We start from the raw sequence: 26,867 nt of genomic DNA, 5'->3' as shown, positions 1-26,867 counted from the left end.
ATAAGCATAAACCACACCATAGCTGAGAAACCAACATACTTGATTGATGACTTGACTTGAGGATATGATTGATGACTTTGCCCATGCTAAGGCAAGACGGGCACATTTTTAGTTTCCACTGAGAGAAGCAAACCAAGTTTATGGTGTAAGCTATGAGAATTTTCAATTCAATTCAGTTTTACTTATAGCCCAATATTGCAACAATAGTCATCTCAATGGGCTTCAAACTTTAAATTGTAGGAGTTTATAGTTTGTTTTTTAAATCTTACATAGGTCATTTTAAACCTTAAACAAACATGTGTGATGTTATCCTTGTGAGAGTTACCGTTACTCTTAATGTAATTTTTTAAAAGTCCTGTAAGCTGTAAGAATTTACAAGCCTTTTTGCATTTTTACATCATTTTAATGTGTTAAATATTTGAAAAATAAATGATTATTTGCATATTGGCGGGAGAGGATGTAGATGAGATGCAGATTTCCATTTTTCTGCTGCATTGCCTTTGGAGGTCACACAGGTCACTCACTCACTCCCACTTTGGTCGGAGGAGAGAGGTGCCACACTTCCTTCATAAGGAATTGGATTAATTTAAAACTGAACATTCCCCTTTTGGCATTTCTGATGTCCTTCTGTTTATGGAAAATCTAGATGATTGTTTCTCAAATATCATTAACCCTTGTGCTATCTTAGATGACCCCACCCTTACATTGACGTGTTCTCCCTACCATGACAAAGGTGGATAAAGGTGGAAAGATTTCATGTAATCCATGAACACCAGTGAAGATCACAAATCATTGAAGAAAAAAGGTTCAAAATAATAAAATACCATATCCACTGTTGCAAGTGGTTAGGTTCCAAGCTCTCCTTCCCAGGTTTTATTAACAAATTTAAATTATATTATTCCTCACTGAAAAGATTACAATCCTCGGTAGGTGTTAAAATAATATCCAAACAAATTTCCTTGTGGTTGTTATTCTAGTTTCTGTCCTGTGCTATCATTTGGCTCCTGATATTTTTTTCTAAGTGTTCTAACACTTTAAGTTGATGACATCTGAGAATATTATTTACCCCCCCCCCCCCTAGTGAGTGTGTATTTCGTAATGTGTTCATCCTCTGCTGGTGTTTGTATTTTTTTCTTTGAAAAGTTCAGTAAAAAAACTCTCTCTTCCTTGGGTGGGAGGAGAGAGGAAGGAGGCACCTCTCTCTCTTCCTTCGGTTTTGTTTGTTCTCTCTTCTTTGTATTGTTACAATCTGAATGTGAGTGTTTAGAGTTAAAAAAAAAACTCTCTCATCCTTCGGTGGGAAAGGAGGGATCTCTCCTCCCGCCCACCTCAGAGTTGCAGCTGCTGATGCTGAGGTGCTTGTCTGTTTCAGGAACAGCGTCTGTCAACACACCATGGCTCGTCTTCTGCTGCTGAAGTTCTTCATTATCGTCGTGATCAGTGGTAAGTTTTCCTCACAGCTTTAACTTCTTCTCTCGCTCAAAACATGACCCAAAAAATTAACTTTAAGTTTGTCACTTTTCCATCATGGACTTCTTACATGTGTACCGTATGACATGATAAATAGTGTAATATTTGTGGGGGTACAACAAGGGCAGGTAAAACCTGTCAGTCAATCCAGCTACGAGAACCACACGAGGTTTTACGCTATAAAAATATACTTTATGATATGGTCAGCAACAGAAGCACATCATAACTGTTAAGGCGTCCCCGCACCGCCGCTCCTCCTTCGCTCCGTTCTTGTACAGAAAGAGAGAGAGAGAGAGAGAGAGAGAGAGAGAGGACGTCCTAGTGGACACGTGTGCGAGCGCTGGTAGGGAGGTGAAGATGCAGAGAGGAGAAGCTGTTTCTATGCAAGGAGGGGAGGGGAGGGGTCGCTGCCGGCTGTAAAAAAAGAACAGGCGGGCACCGGCAGCCTCAACCGCCCCCCCCCCCCCCAGCGCTCGCTGCCTGCGGAAACCCACAACACGTTAAGTAAAAGAACTGAGGCTCTTATGTGGAGCAGCATAAAGCAGCAGCCCGTGGCCACATTCATATCTAATAACGCTTTTAAACATGAGAGTCATTTTGAATAACTTAATTTTTATTTTGTGTTAATAAAGTAAAATGCTCATAACATGTAATAAAGTAAATAAAATCTGTTTGCATTTATGACAGTTAAAAATGTCTGAATGGATCGTATTCTTCAAACATTGTACTGTTTGCTGCATATTAGAGGAATGTGACAGATCCACTTTCATTTAACTGTTGATTGTGAAGGTGGAGACTGTAATAGCTGTGTTGCTTCTGCTCACTCAAAAAACGTTCACTTTGAATGAACATAAAAAAATTATGGGAAGGATTTCCACATGATTAGATTGCGTTACTTGAACAAAAATGAATCATTTTGTTTCTACTTAATTTTTTTATGTTGGCTCAACTTAATGTATTTAGGTTGGGTCAACTTAATGTATTTAGGTTCAAACTAATAAATTTAAGTTGATTCAATTTAAATAGAGCAGTTGCACCCAACTTTAAATTGATATTGTTGCTCACTCTAAAAAGAAAAAAGTTGATCCAATTTAATTGAATCACTTCAATTGGTCTCACCTAAGTAAATTAAGTTTATTTAACTTGAGTTTCTATTTATTTCTTTAATTTTATTTATTCATCTGTAATTGATATGTTGTTCCAATGTTACAACCAATGGGTCTTTTAATTTTCACATCAAAGACATGAATTTCCCAGCAAAGTCCATCACAAGACAGGAGCTCAATTACCGCGAACTCTGTGTTAAGTATTGGGACATTAACAGTTTGCCACACAAGGGGGTTGGTCATCATCCTCTACCAAACTTTAACTCATGGTGCAAAAAAATAAATAAACATAACAGTTTAAATCACTAGTTAAAACAGAGTAAAACAGCTAGACAATAAAACCCATGGACAAAAACTCACACTTAGACCCCAATCTGCCTAGATAGACAAAGAAAATGGTATCCCACAATTCCTTGCGATTACTAATGCATCCAATTTAATGGTATCATGTTGGATCAACGTTATTGAAATTAGTAACTTTTAAATGGATTATTTTTATGTACAATCGACATGATTCATTCACGTAAGATTTACAAACATAAAATTTTCTGGTTGAAATGACAAGTTACTTTTTCGTTAACTTAATTGGCTGGTAATTTCCTTTTTTTGAGTGTATATAACAGTCTCATAACAATAGTTTTACTTTACATTAGTGTCTTGTAAAAGTTGCTCTAATTTGATGGTCATTTATCTAAAGTGTTATTAGAATGCTGTTCAATTAGTTTAACAGTGTCAGCTTTAACTCCACTATTTTTTCATTTCCTCCACTTTGTCATGTTTTATTAGTCCATGTATGCAGAGGCAGAACTGCTCTTTTCATAGCACATCGTGCAGCAAATGATGGACTAAATGATGATACAGTTATGTCCGAACGAAGGCAGATGCTCAAAGGACAGAGAGCAACACAGTGGTTTGGAGATCTTGACTTAAATCCAAGTGAAGAAAAAAATTAACAGAGCCACGGGGGGGGGGGGGGGGGGGGGGGGGGGGGGGGGGGGCTCTTTCTCCAAACCTTTTCTGTGGGAGGATAACTTAAGAGAAAATTTGCTTTTACTAAAACTTTTCTAACCATCTTGATATGTAAATGATCTCACATAATCTGTCTCTTTACCTCTGATTAAACCTTCATTCTGCTGGTTTCATTAAATGTCGTAAACCTTGTTTTTTCTGTTTATTTTTTAGGTTTTCAAACCCTGGATGTTGCAGCACTTTCAGTTTTAACGCGTGACGTAACAAAGATCGATACATCTTTCTGGTACCAGATCTTTGGTAAACCCAACTTAACTGGCTATGCTTCCTATGGGGAGAATAAGAATGTGAAGCTCTGATCTTTATCCAGAAGTGCCAAAGTCACCATTTCTCACAGGATCAATCGTCCTGAATAGGCATGTTACAGTTGATCAATGAATCATATTTTATTCCTACTGTTACGCCCCAGTTGCATCTAGGGGTACCTTGAGGAGCCCATCATAAAAAGTAAAGGTTTTGGCTACCAAATTGACTAACAAAAACACCAGAAGAATGTCTCCATAAAAATGTAACAATTTTATTTACAAATTAAGAAATAACAATCAACAATAACTAAAAGTGAAGCAAAAAGGCTTCAGGGGAACTATATGAACCTCATAGAACTAAGGCCAAAATAACAAACAAAACCCCACCTAACTGAAACATGTAATCTTAACTGTAAATGAAAGAAAAGGGAAATCAATGACAAAACACTGACTAACCTGAACTAACAAAAACAGGAGAAAACAGGTACGAAAGAAAATGGCAGTTCATCCCTACAGCTTCACTTAAACATTACTACAAACCAAAAGACTAAACAGAGTGGGCATAAAACCACAAAATACTAACACAACACTAAAGTGCAAAACACAGTAAAACAGGTGGAGATAGGGATGGCCCGTTTGACACAGACGTTTCGGTTCACCTTCATGAAACAGAGTGTTTCGGCACAAATGTTTCGGGGCGTGTGTCAACTAGCGCAGATCACGTGGTTGATGTCGTATGACGCGCCACATGCTTCGTTTGGTCGAACCACGCTTCATATGTCACTTGCGTTTTGAACAGTTGGGCGCGCTATTCTCTAGAAATACGAAATGAATCCCGAACGTTTCCCGACACGTTCTATTGTTTCCCCAAGATTGGAATCAGCGTCAGTTCATTGCACTTCAACATGGTTCCTTGCAAAAAACATACTGTGGCTCTGGATCGTTTCAACTCGATTTCTCCGAAGAAAACAATCCACTATGAACATTGTGTAAAAAAAGAAATAGTTCAATCAATGTATCCTGGTGGACCTTAGTAGTACTAGTAGTGATGGCTCAGCAGAGCAGTCTACGGGGTTGGCACCCAGAAGTCTCGCGTTCAAGACCCGTCTTCTGCGATTTTTTTTTTTATTGCGTTTATTTTCTTCATGTGATGTATATTTTGTAGTGTCAAGCACCTCTCACAGAAAACATCAAATGTGTTATTTAACGTTGCTTTTTTTATCTAATCATCATTAACAACATTGTTTTGTTTTGAGTCATTGTCAATTTGTTTTCATTTGTTTTGTCATCATTGTCCACATTGAAATGTTACAAGGAGCGTAGTTGAAACCTAGGTTTATAAACTTCCAGTCCGCCACGAGATGCCGCTGTTCTGTGTGGTTTCAAAGCCCTGAATGGGTGGTTCATTTTTCCGGCACAATTACAAGAAGCCCATCCAGTGTGAGTAAACACCTCGCTCTTGATTAAGTCACTTTGAATTTGTATTGGCACTCTTGAGTGCATTGTGGCCTCTTTGGTCTGGGCCAATAACATGTTAAGTAGTGCTTCAAGCACATTGCCAGCATTTTGAAGAAAAAAAAAACTGTTAACCAAACTTGTGTTGAATTTTGTTTGAAACACATTTGTTTTGTTTGTTTAATTTGGAGTTTGTTTTGTGTGACTAGTCTTTGGTGACTAGAGTTGACGGGTGCGTGTCCTGCGGGGCGCGCACCCCGAGTTGACGGGTGCGTGTCCTGCGGGGCGCGCACCCCGAGTTGACGGGTGCGTGTCTTGCGGGACGCGCATCCCGAGTTGACGGGTGCGTGTCTTGCGGGACGCGCATCCCGAGTTGACGGGTGCGTGTCTTGCGGGGTGCGCACCCCGAGTTGACGGGTGCGTGTCTTGTGGGGCGCGCACCCCGAGTTGACGGGTGCGTGTCTTGTGGGGCGCGCACCCCGAGTTGACGGGTGCGTGTCTTGCGGGGCGCGCACCCCGAGTTGACGGGTGCGTGTCTTGCGGGGCGCGCACCCCGAGTTGACGGGTGCGTGTCTTGCGGAGTGCGCACCCCGAGTTTGACGGTCGCGTGCCCAGAGGGGTACGCGTCCCGAGTTGACGGGTGCGTGTCTTGTGGGGCGCGCACCCCGAGTTTGACGGTCGCGTGCCCAGAGGGGTACGCGTCCCGAGTTTCTGTGGTGTGTCTTGTGTAGTGCCTTAAGTTTGTGTGGTGCATCTTGTACGCGTCCTGAGTTTCTGTAATGCGTTTTGTGTGGCCTGTTAGCTTTGTGTGGTGTCCTGTGTTTGTGTGCTTCGTCTTCTGAGGCCATCTGAGTTTGTGTGGTGTGCTGTGAGAGCCACCTTTTTTTTTTTTTTTTTTTTTTTTTTTTGTGTGCTCCACTTAGGGTAAAAACTTCTTTTTGAAGAAGTTTTATCTTGGGTAGGGGGGTGTTACAGCTGGGGCTGTATTTGATTTTGTTTTGTTTGTTTGTTCTGTGTTTTGTGTGTTATTTTTGTATCAGAGTGGGACTTCTGTATTTTTTGTGGATCTTTGTTTGTATGTCTGTGATTATTTTCAGGTGTGCTGGCAAGGGTGTGGCCTCCATTTGGACAAGCTGGTGGAGGCAGCTTTAAAAGCACCACTTGGACCTCCAGCCGGTGAGAAGGGTGCCTTGCAGCAATAGCCTCCACTGCAGCTTGGCCCTCTTCTCCATTTTGTTTTGTTCTCCATTTTGTTTATGTCTTCTCCACTTGTTTTAGCTTGTGTTGCACTTTGTAGTTCTTTGTAGTTTGTAGTTATGTCTGTGCCCACTCTGTTTAGTCCTTTGGTTTATGATTTTGTTTAAGTGAAGCTGTAGGGGTGAACCGCCATTTTGTTTAGTACATGTTTTGTTAGGTTAGGGAGGTTAGTGTTTTGTCTTTGATTTCCCTTTTCTTTTGTTGCAGGTAAGATTACATGTTGCAGTTAGTTGGGGTTTTGTTTGTTGTTTTGGCCTGGGTTCACCCTGAAGCCTTTTAGCTTCACTTTTAGTTATTGTTGGATTGTTTGTTTATATGTAAATAAATTTGTCATATTTTATGGAGACATTCGTTTGGTGTTTTGTGTTGCAGTCAACTTGGTAGCAAAACCTTTACTTTTTTATGTTATGCCCCCCCCTAGCACCCCTAGACACACAAAGGGGGCGTAACATAATTTGGCAGCACCAAAAAGTGCCTGACTCCTCCAGGCTGCACCTCCTCCAGGGTGCACTGCTGTAACTGTGCCTGCACATTCTGAATGGTGCTGCCAGAGTTTGGATCAGAACCTGGAGAACTGATCCCAACACTCCTCAAGTCTTTCCACTGATAACAGTTAATTTTAAAGACCCCAAAGATCACAAGAACATGTTAAGAACACTAAAAACACGAATTTCATTGGAGCAGGTCTTTAAATCACTGCAGGGACTGTTTGAAGTCACTTTTCTGTCATATTTGTGGTTCAGGACTTTGCCAGAATCAAATCCGTTGGTTGAACCTCATATTGTGACCAAACAGAGTGAAGCTGCTTTAGCTGTGATGTTACAAACTGATGGAAGCACTTTTCTGCTTAGCTGAGATGTTATTGAACTGTATTTGAACTTTTGCTTGTTTCTAATACCTTTGCTGTCCTCTGTCGGCTTTATTTACTGAAACGTTTTTACGTTAAAGTTGGGTTAAGTTTCAGTCTACTTTAAAATAGCGTCAGCATTTCTGTAAAGCACTTCCAGATACAACTTAAAAAATTAGAGATAAGTCAAACATTGCCAATTTTCGGTAAATTCTGAGTTACTCTAAGCAGAATACTTTGATGGACTGCACAAACATCTATAAGCTATATTGCAAAAATGTGTGTTGTGATGGCTGCCTACGCCGCCACCCCATCAGGGCAGTAACCTCCAGCACCACACCCTACATATATCCGTTCACTTTTTTTTTTTGCATAAAGTTTTAGATTTCTTTTTTCAAAAGGAACACAAACACAGGTTTGAAAAAAAATGTATTAATACGTTTCAGTTTACTTTATTATAGTTTGCTTCATTAATTGGATGTTATGCTTTGAGTTACCAGTGCTGAGGGAACTATTGTTGCTGCCATCTGCTGCTGGAATGACACAACAATGCATGCCAGTCAGCGGAGGCCTTGTTTTCAGCAGGCAGCTAATTGGACTAAACCATCGCCCAGTGGACAAGAAATTATTTTGTGTTGCTTTACTTTAGTTTCTATTTTTATCTCCTTTATTTTCATTCATTTGTGTATGCTAACTTACCACAGGATGGACATTAGTTTAGTTTGTTTGCTGTATTTTGTCTTAGTCTTCCCTTGTGTGTCTAGTTGGTCTGATCAGCCACTATATATGTTCCCTTGTGTTTTCCATTAGGTAAGTCAGTTTAAGTAAGTTTGTTTGTCTGTTCAGTTGTCCTCTGTTAGATTAAAAGCTTGAGTTAATTTTGTTACTTTGACCCTTTTTTAAGGGCCCATTTTTGCACATTTACACGTTTTGAAAAATAAATTTGCAAATTTTTGATAAAATTGTTCGCTGTCTTTGTCTTAGACTGCTTGTCTTAGACTGCTTGGTCCACCACAGTGTGTGTGTGTATATATATATATATATAGGCATATATATATATATATATATATACACACACTGTGGTGGACCAAGCAGTCTAAGACAAAGACAGCGAACAATTTTATCAAAAATTTGCAAATTTATTTGTGTTAAGAGCTAAATAAAAAAAATGTCTTCAGCTGACTCACTGTTTGTTCTCCTTAAATGCATTTCTTGGTTTCATCAATCGGCATCTTTTTTGTTTTGTTTTTTTAAATAAAAGTTAATCTGGCTTTTGTGGATTTGTCTTGGAGTCTTAACCTCCCCATTAGCTAAACTGACATAAAGGTGAAAGATTTACTGTTGTTAAATATAGTCTTATTATTGATGGTGAGGGATATTCATGAAATCAGAATCTCTTTACTTATATATAGTCTCACAGACTGAAACTCTCATCATTGTGGTAGAAAGTGATCTTTCTGTTCTTCATCTCAGCTCTAGAACCGGAAGAACTGCAGGAACCACAACAGTCTTGATGGAGCAGGAAGGAGATCATTCAGGAAACTCTCTAAAGCCCCCAGCGGGGCGAAAAAACCAAACCGTATTTTTCAGTGACAGATTCTGTAGAAAAAGAATAGTTTGGTCTGTGATGTTCATCAGAGAAACACTTCAACTGTGAGAGAATGTAAAAAATGATTCAGGAAATCCCAAAGTCTGTTTTTGTAGGAGTTTGTTTGAATGATCATGAGATTATGAGTCAAATGCAGATTATCAGAAGAAACACTTAAATTGACAGATGATCATGAACCTGCTTTCAGGACCATAGAGGTTTCAAGCTCTTCATCAACACTTTGATGATGATACTTGGTTTTTAGTTAAAAATAACTTTCTGCTTATAAATTTTAACGTTATATTTCAAACTAAAATCTCAAGCCAAATGAAAACCTCCTCCCAGAAAATGTTAAGAAATGGTGGATTCCCTCAGCAAATAGTTACACACTAAAGGTTTATGAAGTATACCCGAGTACAGCAGGTATACTATAGACCATGTACATGTAGTACATGAAGTATGCTAACTGAATACTTCTTCAGACTAAGTTACAACATTTTAAATTTTACATTTGTACGTGTAGTACTTCTTGTTAAGGTTTGTGGGTAATGAAGTTTATGCACAGAGCACATGTTTGGTTGATCTGCTCCAAACTTTACAGTTTGAAAGTTGAATGAAAGCAACAAACGTCATTCATGACATTAACCCCTTCATGCCTGAGTTTACCACTAATTAAATAAAAGTGTTTTTTTCTGTTCAAGGTCAATTAGCCGCATACGGCGTGAAGGGGTTCAGGACGAATCGAGAGCAAATATGAAACAACAAAGTCAGACGGCTGTTTCATCTCAGTGAGAGGAGATCCTGACAGCTGTTCACCAGGGTCAGCTTAAAATACCAACTGACTAACAAACTTGATCAAATCTATCATTACAGACCTCATTTCTCGTGTTTTTAGGCATAAATCAATAAAATCCTGCAGTAACACAGATGTTTTTAAGGAAAAGCATTTCAGAATACATTAGAAATTGCCTGGATTTTCTCCTCTTTGTGTAAATAGGTTAGACTTTCTGACAGACTTTCAATAAAAATGGAGCTTTTAATGCTTGATAAAGGTAAGGCCCTCAGGTTCCCATACTGCTGACTCTGACACACTGGGAGCCGTTCCAACAGGAACAGAAGCAGCAAACAGGTTCAATAATGAGCCTTTCTCATCTGTGCTGCAGCTTCACTCGAAACCACAGCGGCTGAACCAGCTCCACCTCACGACCATCTTTTGTGCCACGCAAGAAAAAAAAAATCTCTTCCAGAATCAGAACCACTGAGGCTGCAGGTCCAGAAACTCTTCCAGTGATTTGAAGACTGTATTCCATCGTCACACGGAGATCTGCAAAGCTGCCGACTCACATAAACCTGTAGATCAGAGTGAGAATTTTCCCACAGTTCATGAATCACCCAAAGAAAAAACTCAGCGGCGTATCTATGTCGTTTATACAATATAAGGAGTACGAGCTGGCAGTGAAGATCTAAGCAGGCCCAGTTTCACAACTTTACCAGTCAGGAACCCCCACAGCAGCCACACTCCTCTGACTTAAAGACAAAAAAATGACTTCAATTTTAAAAACTGAGTTTTTTTAAACCATTTTGATCCCCATCATGGATCTCTGCAAACACAAACCATGTTAGGCAGCAGAGCTAGTATGACTGTGACCCTGAACCAGGTTTCAGGCTCTCTGCAGCGCTCTGATTTTGTTATCATGTAGTTCAGTGGATGCAGAAAAAACAAACACACAACAGTTTCTGTTGAACAAAGGGTGTGGCATGCTGCTGTCAGAGTAAAGTGTTCAACCTAGATGCTGTATTCGTTGTTAGTCTGCAAACAACTACAGATGTTTTCTAGGCAGCTTCTGCAGGCTGTGATGTTTCCTCAAGAAGCCCAACTAGATTTTATCTGGAGGGGAATCCCAAAGGAAATCCCCTCAAGAGTCCGTCAGTCAGAGTAAAGCATGAAAGAAGATTGTTTTTATCACCCAGACATTAGCGGTATGACACAAACATGAATTGATTTTAGCTATGTGAAGATTCATGAGGAATCTCACGGCCTGCTTCTGTGGAGAATTCATTGGAACAACCAGACCTGGAGATGCTGCTCTATAAGTCCTCCACTCGTAGACCGATTTCAGTCTCTTTTGAGATTTTTATCAGGCTAAAGAAGTGTTCAATTGTTCCATTAATATCTGTTTGTGTTTTATGCAAGTTTTTCTTTGTTTCAAGCAGATAAGATGCTACATTTTCTGTATTGTTGTCACTCAAACTGCGGGAAGGAGCCGCCTCACTGCATCTATGCAGAAAGTTGATGCGATGCGACTTTTCAAAGGAAAGAAACCCAAAGCTTCTTCATCATGTAGGACCAGAATCCAGTGCCATGTAGTACGGTTACAGGGAACGCAGAAACAAACCAAATGAGTTAAGAATAGCCCACAGAAGTGAGAATGAAGGTTTAATGTTGTACTCTCCACGATATTCCCCTCATCTTTGGTGACGTAGTAGAAAAGGAATAATACGCTCTGGATCTGGATTCTGTTTGTGTCTTTAGGCACAGATAGTTAATGTTGTGATCTCAACAGTCCTCTCTGATCTGATATTGGAAACATCGTCACAACATTGTATGACAATACACACACACACACACAGAAAACTGTGTTACTCAACATGTCAAATGTTGCTAAGAATGACTAGTAATCCTACAGCTAATTATAGTAACTGATTACATTTGTAACTTCTCCCTCCCATCACTCACCAGAGATCTAAATCAATTTGATCTCATGTCAGTGAAAAATCTCAGTCTTCCAATGAAATATTCACATTTATTTTTTGTTTTTTAATAGTTTTGGTCTCACAGAAAACATTTCATGAACAAACAGAACAAGAAAAACTTTAACTTAATTCTCTTTATTTGTAAATCCTCAGTTCTTTACTGAGGTCGTTTCAGGTGATTCCCAACAAACATCCAACTCAGTTTGATTCATTACAGACGTTTTATTCCAGTTTGGATCGTTCCAACAAGGCAGAATTGTCTTCATGATATTACAACAACAGAATTCTGGTTTTAGCTTTTCACATTTATAAATACATATCAAGGTCACATTCAAAGTTCAGTGTCCCCTAGAGGGAAAAAAACTACAGTTACCCATTAGGTTAGCATTAAAGTCCCACTCTGATCATCTTCTCATCTATTATAAAAGCGTTCCCAGTGGTCTTGTTTTTTAGCCAAAATTAAAAACCTGTGTCCTTTGTAGGATTTTATACTGTTGGAGTGGAGCAATGCCGTCCCCACTTCCCGTTTTCCATTTACGCTCTGTCCCGCTAGCTTACAGCCCCTCACAACCCCAACCTAAAATTACCAGTGCAACAACAATTGGGAGCAATTTGGAGTTATCCAACTTAGATGGGGAAAATCAAGGATCTATTTGTCTACAGGTGGATCCATCAGAATGGAGCAGAGCAGGAAACTCCTGGCCCGTCCATTGTAGCTTCTATGTAACAAAGAAGCTCTTTTTCCAATGATATTATTTTGTCTGCTTCCAATTCACAACAATTTGAATAAAGAAATACTCAAAAATGCTTTTTTCTTTAGATGTGTCCTCCATTATCAGAAATAATAGAACAAGAGCATAAAAGCCCCAAAAATACTATTTCAGAATGGGTCTAGAATGGCATTTTTAGCTTTGGTTGCAAAAAAAAGGATCAAATCAGGATCAGCTCAAAGTGAATAAAAGAAAGAAAGAAAGAAATGATTTTTTTTTTAATTAAAACCAACTGAAAGAAAAAGAACATTTGTAACAGCTGCTGTTTTGTATTTTTAACCTTTGTTTTTTCTACTTTTAGTCCTCAATTAACAGTTTTAATTCAGAATATTTAAGTTTCTTCTGTTGACTCTAATTCTACGTGGGGGAGGGGCCTTTGAGCTCATTAGGTACTGGTACATGGTTGCCATGGGAGACAGAGGTTATGGTGACGTCGTTCCCCCTTCAATACTGCAACCATTGCTGGCTCCGCCTCTCTTCATTAGTTTCTGGAAACAAGGTTTGCTGCTGCGACACTAAAACAGAAACACATACATGACGTTTTCACCTGCAGCACCTATGAACAAACAACTGCAGCAGGAAGTTGTTGGGTTAAAGTGGACAAACATAACGGGGCATCGGTCAACATGAGAGCAGTGGTAAATTATTTTGTTTAAACAGTAAAAGATGAGACTTTAAAAGATCAAACCTTTTTAGATCTCCAGCACTGAAACAAAACTGCCGCTATGAGGAAGAAGAGGCAGATGATTGAGATCAAGATACCGATCCTCCATCTGGGATCATCTGTAAGACAAACAAGCAGAGTTAACAACAAAACTCCATCATTCAGTCCCCGTTTTGATGCAAACCAGGAATTATCAAATGCTGCAGTTCCTCTACAGACCACTTTTTTTCTGCAGGTTGCAGAAAAAAAAACATTTTTTCTATCATCTCCCATCATAAAAAAATGTTGATAATGAATTACAAGGCTTACAATCTTGAAACAATAAACATATAAAAATATCCAAGTTACAGGAGTAAATATAAATAGAATAACTAAACTATCACAAAGTTGTGACATAATATTTGTGCATGCGCGGACTGAAATGAGTCAGGAGTCAGAGCGGAAGGAAAAGCGGGATTCAGAGAGAGAGAGCCAGAGGAAGTTCCTTTGAGGGAAAAAACGTGTTGGACGAGGAGAAAAGACGCTTTCACGCTAACTGGACAAACGCTTACTTTATTTTACCTCATGAGCTGGAAAAAGTCCTGTGCAGCTAAATTAGAATTCAATCTAAATCTTCACTATGTTACAATTCAGAAAAACTACGACAAATTTACTGGCAACAATAAGCTCCAACGACTACAACGAGGCTATGCTGCACAGCAGACAATGTTTACAAAAATGACTAAATCCAGTGACGCGGTGACAGAAGCCAGCAGCATTGTGGCTTTGGAAAAGACCACAGGAAAGGAGTTTGTAAAAGAATCTATGCTGAAAGTAGATGGCACTGTTTGCCCAGAGCAAAAGAAAAAGTTTGAGGAAATAAGTGACGATCTGAGAAGAAGATCTCTACGATCTGTAGAAGATCTGAACAGCAAGTGGGAAAACATCTGGAGGGCCTCGGGAGGGAAGTTGAATTTTAAATAACAACAAAATTAAGCCTTGGATGCACTTAAAATACTTTGGTCATTTTTTGTCAGCCTACAGTTAAAGTCCCATTAACTGTCACGCACCTAGTATGAAATCTGTTCTCTGCATTTGACCTGGTGAGCTGCAGAAAAGACATTCTCTGGAACCATTTGGTGGTTTAAAATGTAGGGAATTCTGAAAGGGCCTCATGCATTTCAGGATCCAGCTTATAATTAGCCTTTTCCACATTATGGAACTCCTGTCTTTCTAAAAATGGCCACAAAAGTGGGACAATGAGACCAGCAGCAGTTAAAACAGAATCCCCTTCTAGACCAGACTATTCTGAGGTCACATGTCATTCCACTGAACGGCTGGTAAACCGACCTGATGCTGGTTTGCTTCAAACAGGAAGTAAAGGCGGTGCTTAGGAATGTCTCATGTGAAGCTAATTTTAGAGAGTGAGCCTGACAGAAGCTGCCGACAAATCAAAAGGAGGAGAAAAAACCTGCTGCTGTGAGGTCCTGCAGATGGAAACCACCTACATGATGGCTGCACATGTCCACCCATGAACGGTTTCTGACAGAAAACCTGCTGCAGTTCTCACAGACAAACCAACTCCTTCAGCCACTAACGTCTACACGGATCAACAATCATGTGTTACCCACTTCAAACCAAAAAAATACAGTCCTACAGTCCACATCAAGTTACCCCCCCCCCCCCCCCCCCCCACACACACACACACACACACACTCTGTGAATGACTCAGCAAAGTCTGCATGGAGATTTGTCTTTGCCGTCACCTTTCCTGAACTACATCCATGTGTCCATGGCTGCAAAGAGAATGGGAAATTGGCGTTTTTTCAAAGGCGTGTCTTGATGAACGTCAGGACAAAAATATGAAAGCTTTAGGTGTGAGTGTGGACGGCTGCATGACACCACTTCAGCAGAAAGCAGATCACAGACTGTGGTGACGTCCTGCGAGGAAACAGCTTACAGGAATGTGTGGTAATGTAGCGGATAACTGTACAGCTGCTCCCTGTTATGTCAAAACATTGAACCACATCGTCATTTGAAGCGGCTGCAGCTCTTCATCTCTGCTACACCACAACTGTAACTATGAGTAATATAAACTCTCACTGTGATCTGACACTGAGAGGGAGAGTTAAGTCAGTGTTTATCCACATGGACACCAACTTAACACACTTTGGCTTAACGTAGCATCAACAGACAGTATCTAAACCTGTTTATACTCACTTAGTGAGGAACGTGGGCCTGTTTAGATGAACACAAAGCTGATATCCAGCAGGAATGGAAGACAGACACAAAGGAATCTCTGTCTTTGTTTTTATCAAAGTCCAGATTGAAAAGTTCTGCTCACACAGCTATTGTTGTGGGAAATGTTCTTGAAATCGTTTTAATGACCAGAATGAGTAAATCATTGGTAGCAGTCAAAGGAGGAGTCCAAAGGAAATCTGCCACATTTAGCACCAAACAATGATTTTGTCAACTTCCTTGGTTCCCTGTTGCTACGGTAACGTTGTGTCATTTCCTAGAACTGATGCTGAGCTGTATGGCTGCTTCATCCAGTCAAAGGATCCTGTGAAGACTGAAGAGAAAATGACCGTTTCTTCTCCAGCGTTTGCAGATGTGTGTCTCACACAGAGCTGCAGCCAAACATCTCAACACGTCACCAAAGAATCCGTTCATAAATCAGGGATATAAGCAGGTTTTCACTTCCACCTTGCATGGTGGTGAGTGGAAGTCACTTTAGGCACTCCACTAATGCAGGAAGGGCAAAGGGGCATTAGAGGAGGGAAGGGGGGGGGGGGGGGCAAGAGGAGGAGCAGTAGATATGATGCAATAAGGCAGCAGTGGCTGCACTGTGAGAATAATAGGAATTGGATCACTTCCCATGGTGCACCTGACGATCTCCAGCAGCGGTGACTGTGGTCTGTAAACCACCAGTTTATAGACGCATCAACGACCAACGAGAAACAGACCAGGACCTCAACGAATAAATGTTGTGGTTTTTGACTAATCTATTGATTTTTTTTCTAATTTGTGAAATTTATTTTATAATTTACAGTTTCTAATCAGCCACATCCATCTGAATGATGCATCTCTGGTTTAGAATATTCATTTGAAATATTCTAAAAACGCTTTTTCCTGATAACACTATTAGCAAAGCTGCGGTATTTTTCACAAACCAAATTAACAACCAGTTACATTTTTCTCAACAGAAAAATAAAGACATGTTTGAATTTTGACTTTAATGCCTCTGAAGCCACTTATGGGGCAAATAATTAAGGAAATGTTCTGTCTACAAATGAGGATGTAAAAACACTTTATGTTTGTTTATTTTTTAGTGAGGCTCTGATATTTCACTATTACAGTTTCCAAAATCCACAAAAGAGGAGGACACTTACCTACAGGAGGGATTTGTGGACAACCTGAAAGACAGAACAGAAGCAGATGAAAACAAACGCAGAACCACAGTGCAGCAGAACCAAGACTGATCCAGAAAAAACTGCTTCCTGTTTGCAGATCAGCAGAACTTTCTTCTGTGTTCATAAACAGTCAGAATACACACAGCATAGAGTAAAATGTCACCGTCTATGAGGATGGATGAGTCAGTGATAAAAATGGAAAAAAGGAGAACAGTTTTCAAGACAGAAAGTGAAGTTTCTTTTTAAAGAACGATATTTCTAATGCTTTTAATAATATGAAAGGCATTGATTTAACTGAACAAATATCAGCTCTGAGGTTAGAATGTTGTTTCTATTTGATCCAGGCAGCAGCAAAAGCAGAAACTAACACAAAACACCTAAAGCTACAAAATCCTTTCTATTCCCTTCAGCTGTTTACAGAACTGATTCTCTGGAATCTGGCTAAGCTTACTTAAAGCTTCAGTACCTGCAGCTAACGCCCTAATCACTCTCTTGTTTGCTTAAACATGAGTCACAGAAGAGTTGAATCTCTTTATAAGTGTTTCCAGTGTCACTTCCTCTCCAGTCAAAACATCTAAAACATTTAGCTGGCCGGGAGGGGGGGGGGGTTCATCATGATGGGTTATTTTTGTAAGAATGTTTTTTTGATTTCTCCAACCAAACATGTCACGACCTGGAAGTGTGCAGGAAACTTACCTCAGGCCAGGTTCAAGCCAGGAACTACAAATCACTTTTGACAAAGAAACATTTTTGTGACTAACTAACGTGACTAACATGAGTTTCTAACCGCTTTTGACAGAAAAACGTCTCTGCTCTTTCTGAAACTGCTGACAAACAGATGGACTGATCTTCAGGGAAGAATGACAGGTTCTTACCGTCCTCACTGATGGGGACGTTGACTCCCACCCCCTCCATCACCATCCTCACCCCTGCAGACAGGTTGCGGCACACAGCATGGACTAGCTGGTCCACGCAGACCGTGCACGGGGAGGTGGCAAAGGAAAAAGGGGAGCAGGCGGGGAGAGGAGCACTCAGGTCATCTCTGAACCAGAAGTCTCCTGTGTCCACGTCTCCATTATACAGCCTGGTGGCGTTTCTAGCTGCAGAGTCAGCAGAGGTGAAACAGGAAACGTCCATCTGTGGACAGAGCAGCCGTGAGCACAAAGGATCTTCAGGTGTGGCTGAACACTCACACTTCTACTGTATGAATGAAGCTTTATACTAGGGAGAACAATATGACAACGTTCATTAAAATTCAACAGAATCAGACTGCCAAGACTCCACAGAAACGCATTATTTAAAGAGTTAATTGTTGTTAATGTTTTACTTTATTTGCTGTTTACTGTTTCTTCTATGATCCCCTGTTTTCTTTTTTCCTCATCTGATTCTTGAGTCACTTTAGTGACTGTTTATCAGCTCAGAGGCCTGAAATCCTTGAATTGAATGTGAAGATCAGAACCGGATTTCAAAAACTGTAAAACTATCAAATGAATGAACTCAGTAGGGATGGGATTATCTAAACTTGCTTCTTCCCACTCCTTTTCAAGCAATAAATCAAGCTCTACTTATACTTTAGTTAATGATCACTGTATTTAACTAAGAAAATGTGATTTAAGTGACTTTTTGTTTTGTTTTGTTTTCTGTCTTTTTAATCTATGCATTTCATCTTACTGTAGTGAGTTTGATAAATATGTGTAAATTCTTTATTGCTTTGACTACAATGCTTGAAATAAATCAATAAATCAAATCAAGATCACTGTCATGATTTCTAGGTGCACACAGCTGTCAAACACAAAGTGTGTAATTATTGCCTCATTACACCCACATTCTGACAAAGTGACAGTTTTTTGGCTGTACTTGTAATTACTGTCTGGTTTGTTCTCCTAATCTACCCTTTAAAGTTTCTTTCAAGCAGCTTAGCATCTGGTGTCTTTCTGCTATCATAAAACAACTAAAATTCTCGGGCAGAGAAAGGGTGACTCATCAAATTTCTCAACTTCCTGTCCACAGAATGAGTCTAGATTAACTGCTGTAAATGCTGCAGAGCTGAATGTTAGAAGGACCTTCTTCTTGGATTTGACAGTAGCCTTAAGTTTGACTTGAAACATGAAGCCTTTAACTCCAACAAGAAAGTTAACTTAGGTCCTGTTCATTTAATATTGCGTGTGAAAAGAAAAAAGGAGAAACATTTCCTCAATATATCCCACTATAGAGGCCAAACAACCAAATATACCAGCGTCCATCATGCAGAGCAGAAAGCAGTACTTCAATTTAACTGATAAATGATAGTACTCTTTGGAGTTTATTATGGATTTTGTGGAGTTTTATTCCTTTCAATATGGTTTTGCAGTTCTACCATGATGTTAATATTCCATTCAAATTTGTGCACCTGTAAAAATAAAACCAACATTTTTTAAGTATATTTACACTATCAAGTTCTTGTAAGAAAATGTTTCCTGTAAATTCATTTGAATCTGGAATAGTATTTTTTTTGCTTATAAAAGATACACATTTATGTTCATTTGTTTTGGTAATGATGAAACATTTTCTCATAACTACTGATATAACTCTACAAAAGTGGAGCTTTTATTATTTAAAATTGATTTGATTTATTTATTTCAAGCATTGTAGTCAAAGCAAAAAAGAATTTACACATCTTTATCAAACTCATTACAGAAATGATTAAATGCATTGATTAAAAAGACAGAAAATAAAACAAAACTAAAAAGTCACTTAAATCATATTTGCTTAATTAAATACAGTGATCATTAAATAAAGTATAAGTAGAGCTTGATTTATTGCTTGAAAAGGAGTGGGAAAAAACAAACTTAGATAATCCCACCCCTACCATCAAATCATTTTTTTTACTTTAAAAACTAATAGAAAGAACTTTTGCCTCAAAAACATTAAAATGACTTTAAAGGAAAATTGATTTATTGATCTGATAATAGATATTGACTTTTTAAGTAAAGATCAATTTGACATTGATTGTTTTTTTAAACCCAGCCTTAACACTGTTAACACAGGGGATCCATTCTTTTTTTTCATAAATTAAAACAGGTTTAATTTCAAGTGCCTTAGAGGTTTTGAAAACAAAAACAAAAAGAGGAACTCTTACAAAAAGTCAAACCACAATGTTATCAGTCTTTAATGGGTTTTGTTCATGTCACACTATCTACTGAAGGGAATTTACTTCTGAAACAGGTTTTTCTTGAAATCTCTCAAAGTTATTTTTGAAAATATTTCAAACAAAAAATGGTTTTATTGAACGCCAGCATATTTCATTTTGCATAGATTGATTCAAACTAAATTGTCCAGACATGTTCACCACCTGAACTAGTCTGGACTTGTTCTGCAGGAGTTAACCACAGGAAACTGTTTCCAGTGTTTGTGTGTTCTACTGATTTTGACGCTGATAACCTCTGTTGTATCCTTTAAACAAAAACACATTTCTTTAATTCACCTTCAGTTTATGGTTTTATCCATTAGCATCTCTGAAGTTAGCTTTAGAATTACATTAACTCTTTGTGTGCTTATTCAAAGACACATTTCATGGTGATGTTGTGAGGCTTTTTCATTCCTACATGTTGCATTACGTTAAAAATAGCATCAACTCAAAATTATTTCTTCATTTTTATTGTGTGGCGATATTTTCAAGGGTGGACTGAGTCGGACACAAGACAGAAAAATTTTTAAATTGAAAACTTACAACTTCAATCAGTTAACAAATGTTGATTTAATCATGTCATATTTGGTTTTCCAGAGATCTGATTGTGGAGTGGAGGACTGTCCACGGCCAGAAGAAGTTGTCCAGTAGAGCAAAGAAAGCATTTTTTGTTTGTTTATTGCTTAAAAAACATCTCAGTTGAGTTAATATTTTTGTAACATTGCTGTTATGAATGTTGTAGCTCAGTGTTTTTCCACCAGTGTGCCGCGGCGACCACTGTTCTGTGTGAGATGGACAGCCCAAAAAACCTCAGGTGGAACTCTTCTAAATAAATGAACCGGATCTCCCAGCACTTTCTGCGTCTTTCATTAGGATGGCGAGAAAAACTTTTGACGGTAGCTCCTCCCACACGCGGCGGGAGCGTCAGGTTTCTAAACACACTTTTGGACAAACGTTGAGGAGCGACTTTTATATTATGCATTTATTAAACATGCTGTGATTATATTTTTGTTCAAAATTTTCAGTCTCTCTTGCGCAAACATAAAAAAAATTTACAATGATTTAAAGTTTAGAAATTTTTTTCACTTTATTTGGTTTTTGTGAGGTTTACATGAAACTGCTATTTAATAAACTGGAAGGAAAAACTTCAACCAAATTTAGCTGAAAACTATTATGGAAAACTATCATAACTTTTAGGAAAAAGAGCTTCAACCTTGTTCCTCAATTACAAAAAAATGCAAACGAGATCATGGAGAGACTGTAGATCAATACAGACTACAGAGTTTCCCTTTTTTTTTTTTACTTTTGGTTGCTGGTGTGCTGCAGGATTTTCCTCAAAGAAGAATTGCACCTTGGCCTTTAATAAACCGGTTTAGCCTGTAAGTCAGGGGTCCACAAACTCAACGTTAGAGAACTTGACCTTTTTTCCATTAAAATGGAAAAATGACTAAAAGGTCAGGAACACACTGATCCAGAATGCAGGGTATTTAATCCAGGAAGTTGATCAGAGAGAATAAACAGTGGTGTCTACCTCCAAAACTGGATTATAAGGAAAAAACACAAAAACCTAAAGAGAATGCTCCTATGAGTCATTGAAGAGATTCTGCTCTTACAACTGAACTGGAACATTTACCCAAGATTGTGCTTGGACAAAAGAAGCTTTATTTCTGTGAAAAACCCACAGAGTTATTTGGTGATAATTGATTTTCTAAAATCTAAAATACTGTTACTAGATATTTTCTGACTTTTTATGTAAATAACCCAGAGAGGGTTATTTTTTTTTTTTTACTAATTTCATAGAGTATTTTTATATATGTGCTGATTATTATAATTTTTTGTGAAGAACCCAGTGAAGATTATTTAATATTAAATTTGGTTATTAAAATGTGGTTATGTGTGGCTTTCTGTTTACATTTAGGCACCCCTGGGATCGTCACACTTTCTCTGTTTCAAACTGACCCCGGCCCCGATCAGAGAATAGAAAGGTCAAAAACGCTTCATGAATTTTGTTTCTCCCTTTAGCTGATTTAAAGAGCAAACTTAAAAACTTTCTACACAGACTCCAAATTGGGAGCACATAGTGGTACTTGTGGGAAAAGCTCTTCTTCACCTTGAACTTCAATAAGTCCAAGTACAGGTCCGGACTTTCTGACAATCATCTTCAAGCCGTTCTGACGGACTCAGCTGCTTCCTCTTTCAAACCAATGTGAGAGGAAGCGCTGCTGTGTCCTAACATCCAGAAGGACCCACTGACTGAGGTTAAAGAACTGTAAAAGTGTTCATTTAACTGTGTAAATCTGAATACAGCAGGTATAGAAGACTGAATAAACAGAAAACTGAAATTTATTACTGATTTATTACTGACTAAGACCGAAAAAAACAATAGAGAAGGTTTTTTTAAGAAATAACTTATCTGGTTTTGAAAGCTTATTGCATTTCTGTGGATATCCCTCTATATTTATGTGTCTTTACTTTTAATCAATAGTCAAAATTGTAAATATTTGTGATGTTTTTATTATGAGACGGAGTTTTAAGGCCACTGTGAGAAAAGAAAAGTCCACTCACTTGGCCAGAAATTCGGAATAAAGTATCGAGGGGAAAAAAGTCTAAATGTTGCTCAACTTGAGTTAATCAGAACAGAATGGCGAGTGTGTGTGAAAGCGGAGCGAAATATGTAAATGAGGAGCTCAGAGACGTTTGAGGACCGCAAACCAGCGCAGAGCGTTTTGAGCATCAAAACCGTAAATCCGCGCATCAACATGCATAAACTGATAACCAAAACCCATATTTTGCAACCAAAAGATAAAACCCAAAGTGCAATCATATTTCTCATGGACAGATTTGTTTTTGGTAAATGAATCGCATTTGCATAGTTTTTGCTACTAATCCATTGAGGGACTTCAACAACTTTGCAAAAAGTAACAGCGTTATATGCAAATCTTTATTTCCCTTGGGCTATGTATGAGGTCGGGATGACCCCACCCTTACATTAACTAGTTATTCCTACCATGACAAAGGTGGAGATGATTTCATGCAATCCATGGACACCAGTGAAGATCACTAATCATTGAAGGACAAAGGTTCAGAGCACTGTCTAGTGGTCCAGACCCGACTGCCCGTTTTTAAACGTTGAACAACAAAGAGGTAAATAGTCTGTTATATTAGCACTAGAAAGCCGAAAATGCCAAAAAAGTAGACATTTAACTTGGGTAATTTTGTGTTAAAAATTGGTCCAAAAAGAAAAGAACCGTGTGCGTGTCATGAGATCACAAGTTGATTTTTTATCCAAACATTCTTGTGCTTCACATCAGACGTGAATACACGGATAAATAACGACGGAAACTAAATAGCAGCATCAAAGCTGTGCAGATATCAACAGAGCGATTAACAACGAAAAATGTCCCGCGAACTTTAAACTAAAATGTCACTTGTACTTTTTTCCCCCTGCAACACCTGAAGGCATCACGCCGGCTAAACCTTTATTTTAGCCCGCTAGTTTTTTCTCTGAGAAGAGAATTTCTATCAAGCTAACAGTCAAACCTAATAAAAACATTTGCTAAAAACTGCATGAAATAAACCAAAGAAGTAAATTTTATTGTATTACTATTTATTTTCTAGTTGATGCTATTTGTTGCTCGCTCTTTTGCACTGACTGTCGACTCGTTACTAGCGAGAAACTACATCTCGTCTCTCCTGTATTTCTATGCAAATACTGTGTGAAATGACTATAAAACCGACCTTGAATCTTGAAAGGGTTTTACTCACCTCAATGATGGTTTTGTCAATGGTCGTTCTGCACTTCTGAGATCCACCGTTGAAGGAAAAGGAGAAAAAAAGGGGGTGTGAAGTGGACGGGGCGTCACTGGAGGAAGTAGGTTGCATAAGCAGGCCTGTCAATCCGAAGGACAACGAAACTAAAAATAGCTCTCAGCCCCCCCATAAAAACCTGAAAAACACTTCAAATTAACTCCAAACATCCAGAAAACAACCACAGTGGTTCAGGTTTGTGTCTCTCAGTTTTGAAGTCGAGGTTCGTCGTCGAAAGCTGGATCTGTAAAATTCCAAATGCGCAACAACGATTCCAACATTCCATCATAAATGCACTCCGACAAAAAGCCATCTTCTGTCCAGAGTTGTTCCTCCTCCGGGGGTTAAACTGACGCTTCTGCAGACTATGCTCGACCCTGAAAAAAACAACACGTCCTCCTTCAGACACGACTGCAGGCAGGAACAACGCAGGCGCAGTAACACAGTTCCGGTCCGTCAGCTGACATAAAATAGTTCCTCTTGATTGTAAATTTCACAATAATTTACACCACAGATTGGAGAGAAGCAGCAGTCAGTTTTTTATTCATGCACATGTCTTTGTTTACATTGTGGTGAATTGTGCCCAAAAGGCTCAGCTCATCATTCTGACAAACATCTGGGCTTCCTGCCAAAACGACGGTGACTCATCCAACAGCCAGTTCAAGTGGGCCTCGTGAGAATTGTTGTCTTGTGTGCACATAATTCCACACACTATAAGAATGCTTTGCAATTTATAATTTCTTCTTCCCTCACAGAAACTATGAGGTAAAGGTCAAAGTTCTACAATGGATTATACAATCAAAGATGCCCAAGTGCCTTCAGATGTGGAAAAAAAAGACCTAAAAATGTTGGTTACTTAGAAAAAGTGAGAGTGCTACAACAATTCAATGGGACACACAAATGAATAAGAAACACACCAGATTGATTTGGTGCCAAGGGGCCTTAAATGTGAGTTGGAAAATATATCACGCATGAAGGTTTATTCAGGCCCAAGTCGGCACCATTCACACAAAGCTTTACCTACTTGGGAAGCATCATCATGTCAGATGGTGGAAGTAAGAATTTTATACAGAAGAGGATTAACAAAGCAAGGGTTACATTCATCAGCATGAACAATATTTGGAAATCGTCACAGCACCAAGACCAAACCAAAACTCTACAGCAGCTGTCAGAAATCTGAGGAGAATATGAAGAAATTTCTGACCTCAAAAGATTGCCAGTAAAGATCTATGGTCCTAATGAAATCAAGAAGACATGTCAACAATAAGCTCCAAAAGACGCTGGACATGGATGGAACATGTACTGAGGAGCAAAGAAAGCACGGTCAGAAGCCCTACATGGAACACTGGATGGAAAGAGAAAGAAGTAGACAGAGCTGAAAGAATTTGGACTTGAAGAACAATCTACACCTTGGGCTGTGACTATCAGAAATGGAAATACTTGCCCTAAGCAAAAGTTCAAACGGGCTTACATGTAAGGGGAAGTAAAAGGAAGAAGTCACTGTCGCATTCTCTTCTTCTTGACTGAATTGTGTGTTCTGTGGGATTTGTTTCTTTGAAATGAGCTATTTCAAATGTTTCTGTCCCTTTTAATCTCTTTTCTTTAACTTCCTCTCTGTTTTCTGTTGTGGTTTCTCTTGGAGGAGGCCACCTTCCCTCCTTGGTTCAAGCTTAATCATTGAACAACTTATGGTTGCACCGTTCAGTCCTCATGGGTGCATCTCTGTCCATTTTAAAAAGTGTTTGGTTGCTGGTAATGAAGATTATAGGCTTATTTGGGGATTATTGTGGGGTTTCTTTTGTATATTGCAGCATAATTGTATTTTTTAAATTAATCTAAATCATAGATCCTTTCTCCATTCAAAATTCTGTTGGATGAAAACAGAAATCGTCACCATTATTCCTGAGCCTCTGGTATTAACAACCATGTAAGAATCTTTGCTCGTCGGCAGCCGTCCGTCTTGAGAGACGATGCTCCTTGTGAATCTACCTGCACTGAGCAGTCCCATTCTGGAACGGCAGTCCCTGCCACACCTGGTACAGGTGAAGGATGGTGGCTCTTGCTGTTGCCGCTGCTTCCTGCTGGTTCTTTTCTGTGCATCATTTTCTTTCCACTTGGCCTCTGTGTCTGTTGTAGCTCGCCTGACTGCGAGTCTCCATATGGGGCGATCATCTGCTTGACTTTGTTGGGGGTCAATAGAGCACCACCTCATGTTCTTCTTGCAGATGTCTTTAAATCGCAGTTTTGGATGCCCTCTTTTTCTATGGCCTTTAACTAACTCGCCATAGAGGAGGTCTTTAGTGATGCGTCCATTCTCATGACACGGCCAAGTCACCTCAGACGTCTCTCACTAAGTGCTGCTTGAATGCTGCTCATGTTGGCCCGTTTCAGCACCTCTGTGTTTGGGACCTTGTCCTGCCACTTGATCTGCAGCACACGCCGCAAGCACCTCAAGTGAAAGGTGTTGAGCGTCTTCTCATGCCTCGCGTAGGTGGTCCACATCTCGCTGCCGTAGAGGAAAGTGCTGGACAAGCAGGTTTGGTAGACGCGCAGACTGGTTTTCTCAGTGAGGCTGGAAGATTTTTTAAGTTATAACAAAATTATATGAAATATACCACATTTTAATACTGTATTCAACAAAACAGCTGCAAAGTGTACAGTCTTTCCACATTGTAGGAAATTTCACTTTAAATTAGGAATTGTGTTTTCAAATCATTTCTAGAAACGGATTTTATTACATTTGCCCAAAAATTTCTTGAATAAAAAACAAATCCCAGAAATCCTTATTTTAATTAGAAAGTTATTTTTCCCGTAGATTTAAAAAACAGCTAATTTTTTCCACTTTGTAAACTTTTTATTTATTTTTTAAAATCATTTAACCTCTCCATTTAAATTTAGTGGGATTTTCAAGCAGGAAAAGGATAACGTGTTACCTGTTATCTGATTGGTCACTGTGCGAGGGGGTCAAGCCTCGCTGAAAGATTTCTGGTTGAGGCGGCAGATTATGGACTAGGATTCCGGTCAGAGAATCCTGGCACTTGGAGAGAGAGACTGAAGTTTCTTCTTTTTATTGAACAACGTTGGAGTATGATGAACTACAGCACCTGTTGCTTTCCCCCGTGTGTGTAAGGTGATGTGTATGTGTGTGTGGTCTGAAAACAAAACAAATATATAAAATGTGTTACCACGAAGTCTGACAGTCAGCAGATCTAACACATTTACTAAACAAACTGCTGTATGAGCACATAACATAAATTAACCAATGAGGTAAGTAACATAAGCATTAACATAGCCAATAATCCTCTATCTCAGGGGTG

General features: G+C 39.1%; 1 protein-coding gene across 2 annotated transcripts in view; it reads right to left on the bottom strand.

The window, feature by feature from the left end:
• LOC105353982 (uncharacterized) overlaps positions 1 to 23,990 on the bottom strand; it is a 64,488-nt gene extending 40,498 nt beyond the window's left edge. Inside the window, exons 1-5 of one of the 2 annotated variants that reach the window (XM_011474313.4) lie at positions 23,509 to 23,987; positions 17,453 to 17,714; positions 16,557 to 16,580; positions 13,210 to 13,304; positions 11,871 to 13,036 (exon numbers count right to left, since the gene is read on the bottom strand). In XM_011474313.4, coding sequence (XP_011472615.1) covers positions 12,944 to 13,036; positions 13,210 to 13,304; positions 16,557 to 16,580; positions 17,453 to 17,714; positions 23,509 to 23,625 — 591 coding nt within the window. In that variant the 5' untranslated portion in view covers positions 23,626 to 23,987 and the 3' untranslated portion in view covers positions 11,871 to 12,943. Of the gene's footprint in view, positions 1 to 11,870; positions 13,037 to 13,209; positions 13,305 to 16,556; positions 16,581 to 17,452; positions 17,715 to 23,508 lie in introns of those variants that run through there. The other variant, XM_078946206.1, reaches the window with a different exon arrangement.
• Positions 23,991 to 26,867: the final 2,877 nt, after the last annotated feature.

Source organism: Oryzias latipes, chromosome 4 (assembly GCF_053564925.1).
Source record: "Oryzias latipes strain Hd-rR chromosome 4, Olatipes_Hd-rR_3.1".
NCBI classification, from domain to species: Eukaryota; Metazoa; Chordata; class Actinopteri; order Beloniformes; family Adrianichthyidae; genus Oryzias; species Oryzias latipes.
Note: the sequence above shows the minus strand (reverse complement) of the source record. Positions and strands in the feature narration are given on the sequence as shown.